Source organism: Populus alba, chromosome 17, assembly GCF_005239225.2.
Source record: "Populus alba chromosome 17, ASM523922v2, whole genome shotgun sequence".
Lineage (NCBI taxonomy): Eukaryota > Viridiplantae > Streptophyta > Magnoliopsida > Malpighiales > Salicaceae > Populus > Populus alba.
Window position 1 is genome coordinate 4,838,410 of NC_133300.1, and position 14,728 is coordinate 4,853,137.

The 14,728-nt window shown below is 32.8% G+C and overlaps 2 protein-coding genes across 2 annotated transcripts; one reads left to right on the forward strand and one right to left on the reverse strand.

Moving 5' to 3' along the window:
• Nucleotides 1-2,368: 2,368 nt before the first annotated feature.
• On the reverse strand, nucleotides 2,369-9,035 carry LOC118036826 (CMP-sialic acid transporter 3). Its single transcript, XM_035042659.2, has 16 exons — nucleotides 8,836-9,035; nucleotides 8,596-8,752; nucleotides 7,912-8,126; nucleotides 7,418-7,534; nucleotides 6,851-6,907; nucleotides 6,674-6,751; nucleotides 5,632-5,676; nucleotides 4,867-4,926; nucleotides 4,656-4,778; nucleotides 4,409-4,486; nucleotides 4,003-4,072; nucleotides 3,383-3,490; nucleotides 3,086-3,219; nucleotides 2,903-2,982; nucleotides 2,576-2,621; nucleotides 2,369-2,499 (listed from the first exon to the last, which is right to left on the reverse strand). The coding sequence occupies exons 3-16, from the start codon at nucleotides 8,077-8,079 to the stop codon at nucleotides 2,404-2,406; spliced, it is 1,260 nt and encodes a 419-aa protein (XP_034898550.1). The 5' UTR covers nucleotides 8,080-8,126; nucleotides 8,596-8,752; nucleotides 8,836-9,035; the 3' UTR covers nucleotides 2,369-2,403.
• Nucleotides 9,036-11,688: 2,653 nt separating this feature from the next.
• LOC118036829 (uncharacterized) lies at nucleotides 11,689-14,519 on the forward strand. Its single transcript, XM_035042661.2, has one exon. The coding sequence runs from the start codon at nucleotides 12,122-12,124 to the stop codon at nucleotides 14,021-14,023; it is 1,902 nt and encodes a 633-aa protein (XP_034898552.1). The 5' UTR covers nucleotides 11,689-12,121; the 3' UTR covers nucleotides 14,024-14,519.
• The last annotated feature ends 209 nt before the right edge of the window (nucleotides 14,520-14,728 follow it).

The window sequence follows — 14,728 nt, forward strand, 5'->3', positions numbered from 1 at the left end:
ATGGTGATATAGAAACAAAAAAAAATGATAATGGATTGAATCCAACATCAAAGAGAAAATAGTAAAACAATCTTGTTCTACTCTGTCAAACAGGAATTGGTATGCAGAGACCATCATGAGAAGCGAAGAAAATGGTGTGGCTAGCAGATTCAAGAATATAGCCCGTCTTGCAAGAAAACACGGAAAGCTTTTGTCATATTTCAGACCCAATGTTTTCTGCAAGAGCTTTGGAAGGATAGCATGGCTTCAAATCATCCCTCACGCAACTTTAGCTGCTAATTAATATCAACTTGCTTCTCTAGGGGCAGCAATTGTTTGCACTGGTTCACTTAAAAATAAACAATTATTTCATATATAATATATATAGTCATTGATTTATTTATTTATTGAAAAAAAAGTTCAGTGCATTGTTCATATGAAAAGTTTATTTTTTTTTTTTTGTGAAAAATCAATACAGTTATTTGATTTCACTTGACAACCTGTTCATGTAAACGTGAACAAAATATTTTTTTTTGTTTTTTTAAAATAGGCTAGTTTAAGGTGAAATTAAAATTTACTCATACTGTAATCTTAATTTTATTCCTGATAATATTGTACATAATATTTATTCATGCTCAAAAAATCATGGAAACTGTAGTTCTTATCGAATGAATTTTGTACGTAATTGAAATTAAAAGAATTCACTCGTCATTAAATGAATTTCTTTCTAAAATTTTTTGAAATAAAACACAATTAAAATAAAATAAAAAACTGATTTTTTTTTCTAACTTGGCTTGGACGGCAAGAACATAATTGGAAATTGCGCATCAAATTCCACAAATGCTACATCATCATGGCGATATCCTTCTAATTTAATATAGTGTTATTAAATAATATTAAATACTGATTTTTTCGAGTAAACTCAACTTTTTAAAAAATATAGTCATGTTGGATAGATTTTCGTATGTGATGGCAATTAAATCAGTTTAATGGCAATAAAAAAAATATTTGATATCAATATTATTTATTTCATGATGTAATAACAGTAGTTAAATCTATAATATTTAAATTAAAAATCACATTAAACTACTTGTTGTTCAACCTTCAATTTCAACCACAGTTTTATCAAACATATATTTTTTCAAACGAAACTCAACTAAAAATATTTTTTATAAAACAAATTTTTTTTAAAATCACAACCACAATAACAACCTCAATATACAAACACAAGTTCGGTGGAGCACCAAGTGGCTATGGAGCTTAGCTGGTTTATATATCAGTCACATACTTTTATTATGATAAACCATTTCTAATAAATAAATCATGGTTTAACATATGGTCTAAACTAAATTTAGAAATCAAAATACTAACCTCTCAATCTCGAAGGAGTCAATATTCGAAAGAAGGTGAGCATCCGATTCGCAGTCTTTGTAATCGCTTTGTGGCTTTAGAAGAAAGTTAGGAAAGTGTTTGTGGAAGAAAATTTCCTTGGAGGTAAAGCTAGTGACTCTAGGTACTCATTCACTAGTAATTTATCTTTTGCTGGATATGAAATACAAGTTGAAAATTTAACTAATCTGGACAGGTAACAGTTTCTATTATCAAGTTTTGCAGTATGGAAAAGCGATTCAAATTACTTTATATTTTTTGAGTCATTCTAATGTGTTTGATATTAACAATAATTTAAAAAAACAAAAAAATATATTTAATTAATTTCTGAAAAGAAAATCATTTTAGAAAACAATTTCTATTACATCTCAAACAGATATTGTGAAATGCCACTAAATTATCAAATATAAAAAAAATTGTAACTTATCGATTTAAAATTCATATGCGAATAAGCCAGGTCAATTATAATTGTTATCAATGAGGAACTACATTAAGAGAAAAACAACTATTTTTGATTTACTGTGACAAAATGATACATTTAAAATAGCATGATATATGTATAGTAGGAAAAATATCAGGGGAGATTTTTTTCTCATTACAACCATATGGACTTCTAAAAGAGAGAGTAAGAAATGATATTTGGGCAAAGAGGGTAAAGAATATCTTTAAAGGAAAGAGCAAAATTAACCCACATTAGTTTTCAAAAGGCAGGAAAGACATTCGGGAAACCAGGTACCTGGTAACCCATGTTACTAATCTTTGTCAAGCCACGAGCGGGGAAAACCCCAGATAACCCGGGCATGATTGAAAGGCACACTGACCGGTGAACGAAAGAAGCAGGAAAAGGATTCTCAAATGTCTAAAACAATTCTTCCAAGTTGTATTTATTTTGTGATTCTGACAATGGACTTGTCTTCTCTTCAATCCAACAAGTCCTGCCAAAGAATTCTTCCCAACAAATTCGCTGAATAACAAAGATTGTTGCAGCACGCCTTTAATATCTAACAGATAAGATTTTAAGAAACATTAACATCTTCACAATAGTTGTACCTCTCTAATGTAAGACAAATTCAGTGAAGGTTTAGGTAGGAGTAGAGGCCGTCTTTCATCCTCTCCTGCATGGCGAGTTGTCTGGACATAGCAAAAACGTGGTTAGTTTGAGAACAGTTAATACTATCTAAATTATGGTAAACTACAAGATACACACCTCTACATGAGCTGCTGCTGCCAAATCTAGGAACGAATCTTTTGACCTGAACAGTAATAATATATAATGTACTTCATTATCAGAACGGAGAAGATAAACTAAATCACAAGTATTTTCTCGGAACTCTTTTCCATCCTCATCAAAGAATAAAAAAAAATCGCATTAAGCAACTAAATCAGGTTCCTTGAGGCATATCCAATTTAAAGCTGATCGCAGGTAATTTTTTCAAATTGCATGAAGAACAACTTAAATTATCCAAAGCTATTTCTTACACTTTGGCCACTTGGGAGTGTGTGTGTGTGTGTGAAAGAGAGAGAGAGAACATACTTGAGTTTCTCAGGAACATCCCTCAGTTCCGTTATTCCATTCTGCTGTTCATCCTTGACTTTTGCAAGTGGTGAAAAGAACTGGATGACAAATGAAGCCGAAGAAAAGAGGGTACTCAATTTAAAAAAAAAAGAAGTTTCACACAATCCAAAAAATTTCCTTTCAATTATCTTGATAAATCACCTGGTGCATTGAGATGAACACAATAGAAATTCCTAACATAAAGTTTATGGTCAAAGTATGACCAAACAACGCAGCAGATGCAATGCCAGTGAAGATTGTTGCGACTGTTGAAGAGTACTTCTTCAGGATTGTATCTGAAAATATCCAAATGACATCACTATCCATGTGTTGCTACTGTTATTTTTATGCCATCGCTCACAGAAGCACATATAGGTAAGATGAAACTCCAAATATGAACTTAAGACATATAGACATCGAAATCATTTCATGCAAAGGGGCATTAGGGGTGAAAAGAACCTGCATATTTGAAGAAAAAAGAAGACAAAATTCCTTGGGCTGCATTGTTAAATATTAGAAGCATGGTAGCTTTTGAATGTCCTTCCAGGATGTTAAAGCTACTGGGTCCTGAAAACATTGAATATTAAAATGTCAGGGGACACAACCATAAGTTTTGCATAAGCATCCCATGAAACAAAACTACCAAGATCATAGGCAATGGGCATTTGATCATCTCATGAAAATATTATTACTAGAAAATGTTTTGCATTACTTTTGAACATGATAACAATTCAATCAAAGATTCTTAGAGGAGTGTAGGAGCCAACTGTAGATGACATCATATTAGGATTTTATCAATCATTCCAATACCCTATTAACAGTAAAGAAATTTAAAACTTCACAGCAGTTCTTATGTTCCAAATATTCACTACTGAAAAATCCATCATAAAAACTTCTCATCAATGTCACAAGTAAAACTAGATAAAGGAGTAAAAAAAGCTGTCCAAAATAAATCAATAAAACGCAAACCCATTAATGGCATAACCTACAAACACCTGATATTAGAACTCAAGCATTGCTCTCAATGTAATCATAACTTCCTCGTAAAATTAAATTTAAGTAATAGATTTCTTCCATACCTTTGACCACGACAGTTACCAGTATTGCTAAAAAGTTGAATATAGCACCATATCCATACAAAAATACATTCTGGAAGCAAAAGAATTGGAGTCAATGTTAGGATAACTTATTGAGATTTAATTCTTTCAAAATCCAAATATCAATCGGAGTCAATCGTTAAATAATGGATTCATGCACTACCAACTCAAAGTCCTTCAGAAGTCAAGAGCATGTGCTTGACACCTGCTAGGGAGGTCCTCCCTAGATTAAAGGTAACAAATACTATACTTCATATTGGAATCTATATAAACAATCATAATCACCATTTGATGGTCATCACAAGTGAAACTGTAAATAACATGACACTCTCAAAACTGTTTTAATGCTCAACATAAAAAACCAAATTCCTCAACCATGACATATCACCTGTAGGTATATGCTTGTGTCATATTGGCTCTTCATAGCATATTCATTAAATACAGAGGCCATAGATGGAACAGTCACCTGTAAAATTCCAAAGATCAGCCTCTAACATGAAAATAAAAGAAGAGGAACATTACAAAATTTTACATACAGATAGTCAATTTTAACAGAATCTGCTTTCATAACCAGCACTTCATGCCATTGAACAAAAAGTAATTACTATCCTCAGCATTATGATACTTGAACTTACAAAGATCAATGTGTAGATGTATGCACCCGTTGCAACTGGAAGGCCCATAGCGCTAGTACCTTCAGGTAAAGAGCGCAACTGATTTACACTTATTCCGATGAGCAACAAAGCAAGAGCTTCCCACTGTTAAGAGACCCACAAGTCAGTCCTATATTTCCCAAGAAAATGACATGGAAAAGTAGTCATAAGTGAACCTAAAACATGGAATAACCTGAATTATGGAAAACCGACGTCTCATTATGAATTTCAGTAAAACAGCAATTACCAAAACCTGCAAGTTCACAGAAAGAAACAAAATTTAACCCAAGTAGAAGTTCATGATCTAAAACATAAATGTGAGCTTGTATTCCCTTCTAAAAATAACATGAGCATTTCTCTATAAAAATTCTGGTAAAGAGAGAAGCAGTATCCCAGTTCAGCATATCTAGGCATAATGTATCCACAAATGAAATTCTTATTACACCTCATCCAAGCCCTAGGTGAAAAGAATCAAATATGATTAATTTCATTAATTTTAGCATCCAACTAAAACTATTTCTGTGAGATGAAAATCCTTTGTTTTGGTTTACTAATTTATCAATGTGTTCTACTTCAATTTTCGAAGATGTTTTCGTAGAGCATGCTGTTTCAGTGGAAAGTGAGTGTCCAATACTGAGAGTACATGACCAGAAACTGCTCACAGTCATTTAAAAGCCACTGTATATATATTAGGAAACTTAAAATTTTTCAACTGGCACTCCGAACCAAAAGTTGATTTGTCAGTTAAATGTTGAACAGCTTCAAAGCATTTTATCTGTAGTTTGTGAGTCTTCTTCACCTATATTTAAATTCAAGATCCTTAATGGATAGTGGAAACTGAAAAAATGTTACAAGTCCACCAAAGCTGGAAGCATTAGTGTTTATCAGGGGAAGATCATGAAGCTAAAAACCAATATAACCTAGCTTCTAATAATCAGAAATATGCATCATAGAATACCTTCAAATTGCTCAGCATCTTCACAGTTGCAGGATTGAAATATAACTGCAAAGAATAAATTATAAGTTAAGGGGTGTATGAGAACACAAAATAATGCTTCATTCTACGTCTGAATAGATCTTAAGTTAAAAAAAAAAGTAACATCATTTCCACTCTTATTTTAGCAAAGTTCCTGTGTAATCTTGTGTGTAATCCCCACTGTTCACAGCTTCCTGGATTTATAGTTTCTGATGCCCCTCAAGGCATTAAAATAGAAGCTGGAAGAACTCCTAAGCAGATAAGAAGTTTCTAGATTTACCTTCGGTATAAAATCATCAAAAGCAATTTATCCTGGTCAAAGGAAGCAAATGCATTGATTTTCGTAATTGAACACAAAAGTTTAGACTTTGCATTATTCTGGTGGTACAAATTCTTCTCTCAACTTAACCAAATTGAAAATTCTGGATCTTCTTTATCATTTTGATAGTTTACATGCATTCATTCCCTAGAGTAAGCAACTAGGACAATTAGCCTTTCACAAAGAAGAGCAAGCCAATGCTGGCACAATATTCTTTGGTCGTTTTTGGTAATACTGTTTCCGCAGAATCCATCATATTTGATAATTATGTGTCATAGGATCCAACTAACAATTGTGTTTGGTTGACAGCCCATGAATCCAAACCCTACACATAATATCCTAGAGTCTTTGTGTTCTTTATGAGGTCGCATATGATGCAAATACACAACATGCATTGAGAAAATATACAAGGTAGGGTGTCTGCCAGACCCAGCCACAACCCAAATGCACATCATGTTTTCTTAAGGCCCTCCCAGTCCAATCAGCAACTTGTTTATCTCACCCATATATTTACCATGGTCAGGGAAGGCTGGGATAAGTTGCCCATTTACCTCCTCAATCACCATCCCTATAAGCAATTGCATCTCAGTAGTTGCCCCTATGCATGGTATTGAGCCATTGACACAAATATGGTAGCAAATTGAAATACGGTAGAGTACAAAATGTGGACAGAATAGATAGGAAGAGATTACAAGAGAATTATACCTGCATGATGAATTTCAGATAGTTATTGATAGCATAAAGAAAAGCTGGAACTGCAAGAAGAACATTGTTACGAGCTGCCTGTAAAAAAGATAATGCATGGCCGGATTTAAGGCTGTCAGACATAGCATTGAAAATCTTTTGTTTAAATGTGCAACCCTTCTGAGAAAAAGATGATACCTGTACAAATGTGGAGATTGATAGAAGGGGCTTCTCTCCAACTTTCTGATGCCTCGCCTGCATAATTAACCAAAACTTTACATCATCAGCTAGAAAATGAATACACATAAGAGGCATAACAAGAATCTTTTGTTCAAGAGTTTCTAGTTTTCATGAAAACACTAACATTTAATGAAATGCTATAAGCAAACACAAAAACAAATCGGGATAAAAACTAAACGTGAAAAATAACTACAGAGTATAAATTATCAAAGTCAAGATCTCTCCTTATTTCCAAGCTCCATTCCACTTATGAAGATTGATTTACATATCAATACTCAGTTGGAGATCAAATATAACATGTATTAGGCATGACAATTGGAGAAAACCCAATTCTTTGGCAATGTTAGTTATATATAGTGACTATCTCAGCATTCAAACCCAAACACTTTGAAGCCACAAGCATAAAACTATAACTACTGCACTATGCAATGTCCATTTGCTTTACATTAGGCCATGGTAGGATGACAAAGAAAAAAATGGAATCAGGCATACACTTAAATGACTAGAAAAGTACGTAAAATGTACCTGGAACAAAAGCATGACAATTGCAAACAGAACCTTCGCAGCCTCTATCAAGAAGTTAACGCTAAGCGGGCTAAAATTGAACTTCCCATCCACCTTGGACATATAAACCAAAATTGGCTGGCAATAAAAGCAAATCAAACATGTTAAGAAATCAAAGAAACAAGAAGACAAAAACATGTCAAGGAATCAGAGAAACAAGAAGACAGTTGAGGCAAAAATCAAATTAGTTATTATTGCACACCTAAACAAAACAATACCACAACAGATATTTGAATGAACTATATCAACAACGAAGTCACTGATATTCACTTAGTCAGTCAGCAAAGCACAATTCTAAATGTAAACATAGAAAAGTAGCAAACAGATCTATAAGATAGCTTACCCATCCCAATTTCCAACAAACTATATTCAAATGAACTCATATTAAGAAGAGAGAGCGAGAGGGAGAGGGAGGGAGAGAGAGAGAGAGAGAGATCATGAAGGCAACTAATCACCTGTAAACCAACTAGGACACAATCGCCAACAACCAAAAGCACATTAAGGGCACGCTGCTTTGATGAAACCCTGATCTTATGCCGGTCATAAGCCTTCGAATATGTTCTAGAATTTGGAGAAACCAATTTCGAATGGCACACACTGCATTCTAACGTGCCGTTCTTCATTGGCTTCCTCCTCGCTGCTCACACTTCCACACTTCACAAAATTAAATCTACACAGAAAAAAAAAAGGTTAAAAAAAGGTTAATGACCCACAAGGAACACTCATTAATTATTACTATCAATTACTAATTAAACATTTAACACTTGATTGTTGAAGTTACGGATTTAAAGCATATACAAGGAAATTAAAATTCTCTGTTCGATAAAGAAATTAACCAAATTTATTGAAATAAACATAATTCACAGTTAATAGCTAATCTTTGTTCAAATCATGCGCAAATTTCAACTCTTGATACCTAATTTACTTGAAATTGTTAAAAATAATACATGGATTTATAGCTACAATTCTCCCTGGTCCAATAAATCATAAGAAAGTAATTAAATTTATTAAGATAAACAGAATCCAAACCAGATCCAAACAGTACATTAAGAATCATCAGATCCTGCACTTTCAAAGTCCAAAACTAACACTTCGTTATCTAAACAAAGAAAACAGCAAAAAAATCACTTTGATCTCACCTGAATCACAATCTCAACAATTCATCTGCCAATAGTACCTCGGCCGCCGGTGAGATCTCCGATCAGATCCACAGCTCCTCCAAAATTGAATCCAATTCTCTCGCCGGGGGAGATTCGAATTGAATTCGGCAGACAAAAATGAGAAATGGAATTCTCTCTTAAAAGAAACTCGAAACGGTTAGAGCATTAAAAGAGCTGATGCTTTAATAAAAGCAACGGAAATCAATACGTTAATCTCACCTAAATCAATCTCTTAAAAACTCATTCACCGACGGTGAAATCTCCGGTCAGATCCACTGCTACGCGGAAATCCAATTTAATTCTCTCGGCGAGAGAGATTTGAATTCTCTCTAGAAAGAAAGTTACGGAGAATTATTGTTATTATGAGAGAGGGAGGTGCGATTCAGAAGAACATGCATGCACTTTATTATTATTATTATTATTATTATTATTATCATTGCTTCGGATTTACAACAAAACACACGGTGTTTGGTGTGTTTGGGTTTTGGTTAGTGGAAAACGACTTCAATGAAAGGTGACAGACCAATCACGTGTCAGATTTGCGTGTGAAGAAGTGAAGTCAAAGTAAATGAATGCTTCTTTATGGTCGTGTGTTTGGCCAATTATATTCGAGTGTTAGATTGGTGATGGAAGTGTTGGGGTGGTGGTGTGTGACTTTAGCACAACCAATAGTCATTCTTATATGGGATTCACTACAGAACGTTGTATTTATGAAAATTTTATTTTAAATTTTAGTAACTATATAAATTAGTATCTGATAAAAATAGTAATTAAAAGATATACCTAAATTATGAATATATAAAAGCATCATTGGAGTGAATTTTTTTTTTAACAAGCCATAAGTAAGAATATTCAAAATTTATAATGGTAGATGAATTAAATAATCTTTAAATTAATATTGATATATTTTATTCAATTTTTTTAAGGTAAGAAAGTTAATATATTGACGTCCACCTTGATTTTTATTATGTTTTAAATCATATTGAAATTATTTTTAAATAAATCTTAATTAAGAAGAATAAATTATAAATTAATCCCTATATCCTTGCAACGTTAATTAAATAGTCCCTCTAGTTTCAAAAATATATAATTAATCTTTATGATTTAAAATCTATTTGGAACATGATTATTTAAAATCTTTATGATTTCATAATATTTTTTCATTTATTTTCATAAATAAAAAATAAATAATATGGAAACATGGATACAGAAACAAGATATTTTTAAAACAAAGAAATATTAAACTAAGCATGATCAACATTAATCAAACAATTAATTGATTAATTTTTAAATTACAAGAACTATTTATTTCATTTAATAAAACTAAAAACATTAATTTTTAATTTTCTCATTTAAGAATGATATTTATTTAATACAACAAAATAAATAAAATTAAAATCCCAAACCCAATTCATGTCACGATACAATTACAATCACATTTAATAAAAAAAAAACTGATTTTACTTTAGATCCGCTTTGTAAGACCAATGTTTTGCGGTTTTTTTAGTTCTCAAAGTCCTTTTTTTTAATTTTAGTCATCAATTTTTTTTTTAATTTTATCTTTGTATATTTTGATTTGTTGGGTATGAGGTTTTTGAGGTGTCAAAAAAATATTTTGACATTTAGTTGATGCTCAATCTTGTAAAATATATTTGATTTTGTTGCTTTAAAAAATTTAAAATTGCAAGGACCTAATTTGATATTTGGGCTAAAATAAAGGTTTTCTTTTCTTGTTTCACTGTTCAAGTCATTACAATTTTTTTTTTTGCCTTCAAAATTGTTTTGATTTTCATTTTGGTCGTTTTGACCCATGTGATTCTAAACTTAAGTTATTATTCCAAATTCACAATACTTGGAATTGAAGATTTAGGTTCAATTAAGAATTTAATCGTTAACCTATTTAAATGATGAAATTAAAAAAAATATTCAAATGAAAAACCGAAGTAAAAAAGAAAAGAAAAGGAATGAGCATTGAATATGGAAGGTGAGAAAAATGAAGGGATGAAATTGAAAAAGAAAATAAATTAAAAAATTATCTTAAATAAAAAAAAATGAGAACCAAATTTGATTGACAAAAAATAATAATTAAAGCAGGATGCAATTGATAACAAAACAAATTTTAAGAAATGAATTAAAAAAAAAATAAGGGACAAGATCAATATAAAAATAAAATTAAAGGGCTGATAGGGCCAAATATGATTTTCTAGAAGGAAAGAAAAAAAAAAGAATATTGGCAGTGTAACAGAGGTTCAACGACTACACATATCGCACAGGGAAAGAAAGAAGGTCAAGATGAATTGAATGATACAACATGATAATATTTTTGACCACCATATTCAGCCATACATACTACTTGAAAGGGGTGGAGCAATTGATGTGTTGATGTGTGTAGTACACACATCAGTTGTTTATTATATTTTTTTTATTTTGAAAAAATACTACTATATCCTTAGAATCCAAAAATTATTAAAAAAAAACGATTTGAAATTATGAATTAGCTTATCAAGTTAAGCTTTTAAAAATTTAAATCTAAATGTAATAGAGTAATTATATTGCAGCAAAAACTCTAAACCCTTACATGATTTTTTTTAGGAATAAAAAAATTATTTTACTAAGAAAAAAAATAATGAAAATATTTAAAAATTAAAAAATAATAAATAAACCAAAGAAGAAGACCATTTTACCTTTTAAAAGTCAATTTATTGAGAGTTTTTTTAAAAGCAAAATTATTGATTCATTATTACAATCTGCAATAAACAAATATATATATATATATATATATATAAATATATATATTTCCATATATTTTAGCGTTATCTTTAATTATCTCATATGATTATAGATTAGAAGCACTCCAAATTTTTATTTCACATTTAAAAATTTTCTTAGTTTAAAAAAAAAACATTAACCCGCGTATCTTTTTCTCGTTAAAATTACTTTTTGAATTTGATCCGGCCCAGTACGATCTCTTTAAGCTGAACACCAAAGAGAGAGAGCACGACATCGTTTTAGTCAAAGTCCTATAATCTGTGTTTTTTTTTTTTTTTTTTTAACTACTTCAAAGTTCAAACCCTATAATTCTTTTTTTTTAGCCAGACTTCTCAATATTTGTTTTTTAATTTTTTTTTCTCTTCCAGATTTCTCTATCTTTCTCGGGAAAATCAATCAAGTCACATCGATCTCGTTGGATTTTCATTGGAAACAGAAGGTACATCTCTGAGATTCTTGCTTTATCTTTATCTGGGCTACTCAATTTTAGTTTAGTGATGCAAATTTAGTTCTTAAACAAACTAGGATTTTCCTCTTTCCCTTGTTTGGTTCCTGGTAAAAGGTGGGAAAAAGAAGAAAAATAGAAAAGGGGCTGACTTTCTTGATGCTGGAGTCCTAAATTGAAATGGTTTTTTTTGTGTGGAAAATTTGGGTGAATGTATTGTTTGTTTTGGATGATCTTGTTGTCTAAATTGAGTTTCCTGGTAGAGAACAGAACGGGTTTCTTGCTGATGTAATGGCACTTGCATTTATCTATAGTCTACAAAACGTGTGGCCTTTGTCAATATTGAAAGTTGATGATTTGAAAGCATCTAATGAAATAGTTAGGAAGCTTTCTATACCAGAAAACACGAAAAGATTTGTTTTTGCAGTTCGCGATCCGAAATCTCAATCTGTGATTTATATACTCTGTGCTCAGAATTTATCTGAGAGGTCGGCTGTAGACGTTGAGTGCCTTGTTAGGGATGTTCGACCAGATGCTGTAGTGGCTCAGGTGGGTCATTCGGCGTTGGTTGATATTCAAACTGAAGAGAGTGAACTAGGAAATATTGTTGATGAGCTAGTTCCCACTTCGTCATTTGGAGTGATTAAAAGATGCTTTTTAGAAAAGATTAATAAGGAAAAGTATGAAGATGTGGCTGGCAACTTGGTTTTGAGAGAAATGTTTGGGACTAGTTTTCATGGGCATATCTTGGCTGCCAGGAGGGTGGCCAAGGAGGTCGGTTCATCTTTTTTGGTGCTGGAAACATCATCTATTGATACATTTATCGGGGACATTAATTCGAGTGAAGCTGACACAGGGAGCAAATTTCATGCTTTTGTTAGTAGTTTAGTGCCACAGAAAGTGGGTTCGATTGCTTTGCAAAGTTCAAAGAGGTTTAGTCTTGATGATAATGTTCAGTCACGGATGGTGAAGTTGTTATCTTCTTATATGGATGTGTCATTGTGGAAGTTGAGTCCATCAAGTTCTGTTTCAGAGTCAGGATTAAAAGAAATTCAGCCAGGAAACACTTTCCAGGTGCCACCATTCGCCCAATCTGTTTATCCATTACTCCTGGATCTACATAATATATTTATTGATCTCCCATTCATTGGGAGGGCTTTAGCCTTTGCACAGAAAATGCTAGATGACGTAAACAGGGGGGAAGCTGTGGATACCCAAATTATATCTGAAGTGCACACCTTCCGAGTTGCTGTTGAGGGGCTGAGAATTGCCCTTAACAGTGCCGGTCGATTGCCCATTAAAGAAGCGGGGAAGCCCAACAAGACTAAAGTTGAGTTTTCAGAGCTTCAGGTTCAGGACAAGTCATATGCACTCATTGCACAGGCCCTTCAAAGCCAGACTAGGAAGTTCAAGACTATAGTAGCCGTGGTGGATGCTAGTGGCTTAGCAGGTATTAGGAAACATTGGAACACTCCTGTTCCTCCAGAAGTGAAGGATTTGGTTGGGAAGCTTGTCACTGATTGTGAAAGTGATGGAGAAGTTCCTAATCATGATGAAAAGAGACGGCTACTTTCAAACAAACCTATGGTGGCAGTTGGAGCTGGGGCAACAGCAATTTTTGGAGCTTCGTCTCTTTCCAAAGTTGTTCATGCATCGACATTCATGAAGGTTGTTACATTTAAATTTCCTACTGCCCTTAAGCTTTTGCTGATCCAAACTCAAAAGATAATGGCAATATCTATGGGCAAGACTCTTGGTCCAACAAAACTGCTGGCCCCTGGACTGGCCAATTCTGGAACCAATGCAACATCTGCGTTGAAAGCAGCTGTTTCTGCTGAGAAAATCCGGACGGTGGTCCACAGTGTTATAGCCTCTGCTGAGAAAACCAGTTTTTCAACTATGAGAACAGCTTTCTATGAAATAATGAGAAAACGGCAGGTGCAACCTATTGGTGTCCTACCTTGGGCAGCATTTGGTTGCAGTGTTGCAACTTGCTCAGCATTGCTCATGTATGGAGATGGGATTGAATGTGCTGTTGAGTCTCTTCCAGCAGCCCCGTCAATCGCCAGTTTGGGTCGTGGGATTCAAAGCTTGCACCAGGCATCTCAAGTAGTTGGGCAGACTGATGGCACCAGAATACAAACATCTATAGAGTCTTTGATGAACAGGTTGAGGAAAGTAAAGATGCAATAAAGTAGGACTCGCATCTTTTATTTTGTTGTATACAAGCTGATACTGCTCAAAAGTTATTAGTACTGGAATTTAGAGAAATCTTCTGTATATAAATAGAAAGCAGGAGGGGTGAGTTGTATTGTCATGGGTGATATCTTTATTTGAAGTCAATTTTCTAAAGGGTTCTTTACAATGCTGCCTGGTAAACATCTTACAATTGTTTCCTCTCCCTGCTTCCCTTTCCCTTTATCTCTATGTTTAACTCCATTTTACAATTTCGAATAGGTATTACTTGAGATTGCATTGTTAATTCTGACGCAGTCGAGATTGGCTTTCTTTGCTCTCAAGCAATGGCTGCCATTGTTATGAATAGCAGGCTGCTTGCTAGAAGCTCATCTTCGGTTTCACAGTCCTTGATTCCATCTTCTCTCCATCACTAAATTGTTTGTGTAATTTAAATCATAACTGAAAGTTTTCGAATCCTATGATGAAGCCAAGCACATCAACTATAAACCTCACACATCACTACTATTTATTAGAATATTATTTTGTTTTGTTTTTTTGTTCTTTGATTTTTTTAATTATTTTTTTCACCCTTTAATATTTTTTTCTTTGATTTTTTTAATCAATATTTTTTTTGTTTAATTTTATCATTTAATATTATTATTAGTTTTTATTTAATTATCACATTTTTATTACATGAATTCTAAGTTTGACGGGAGAAAC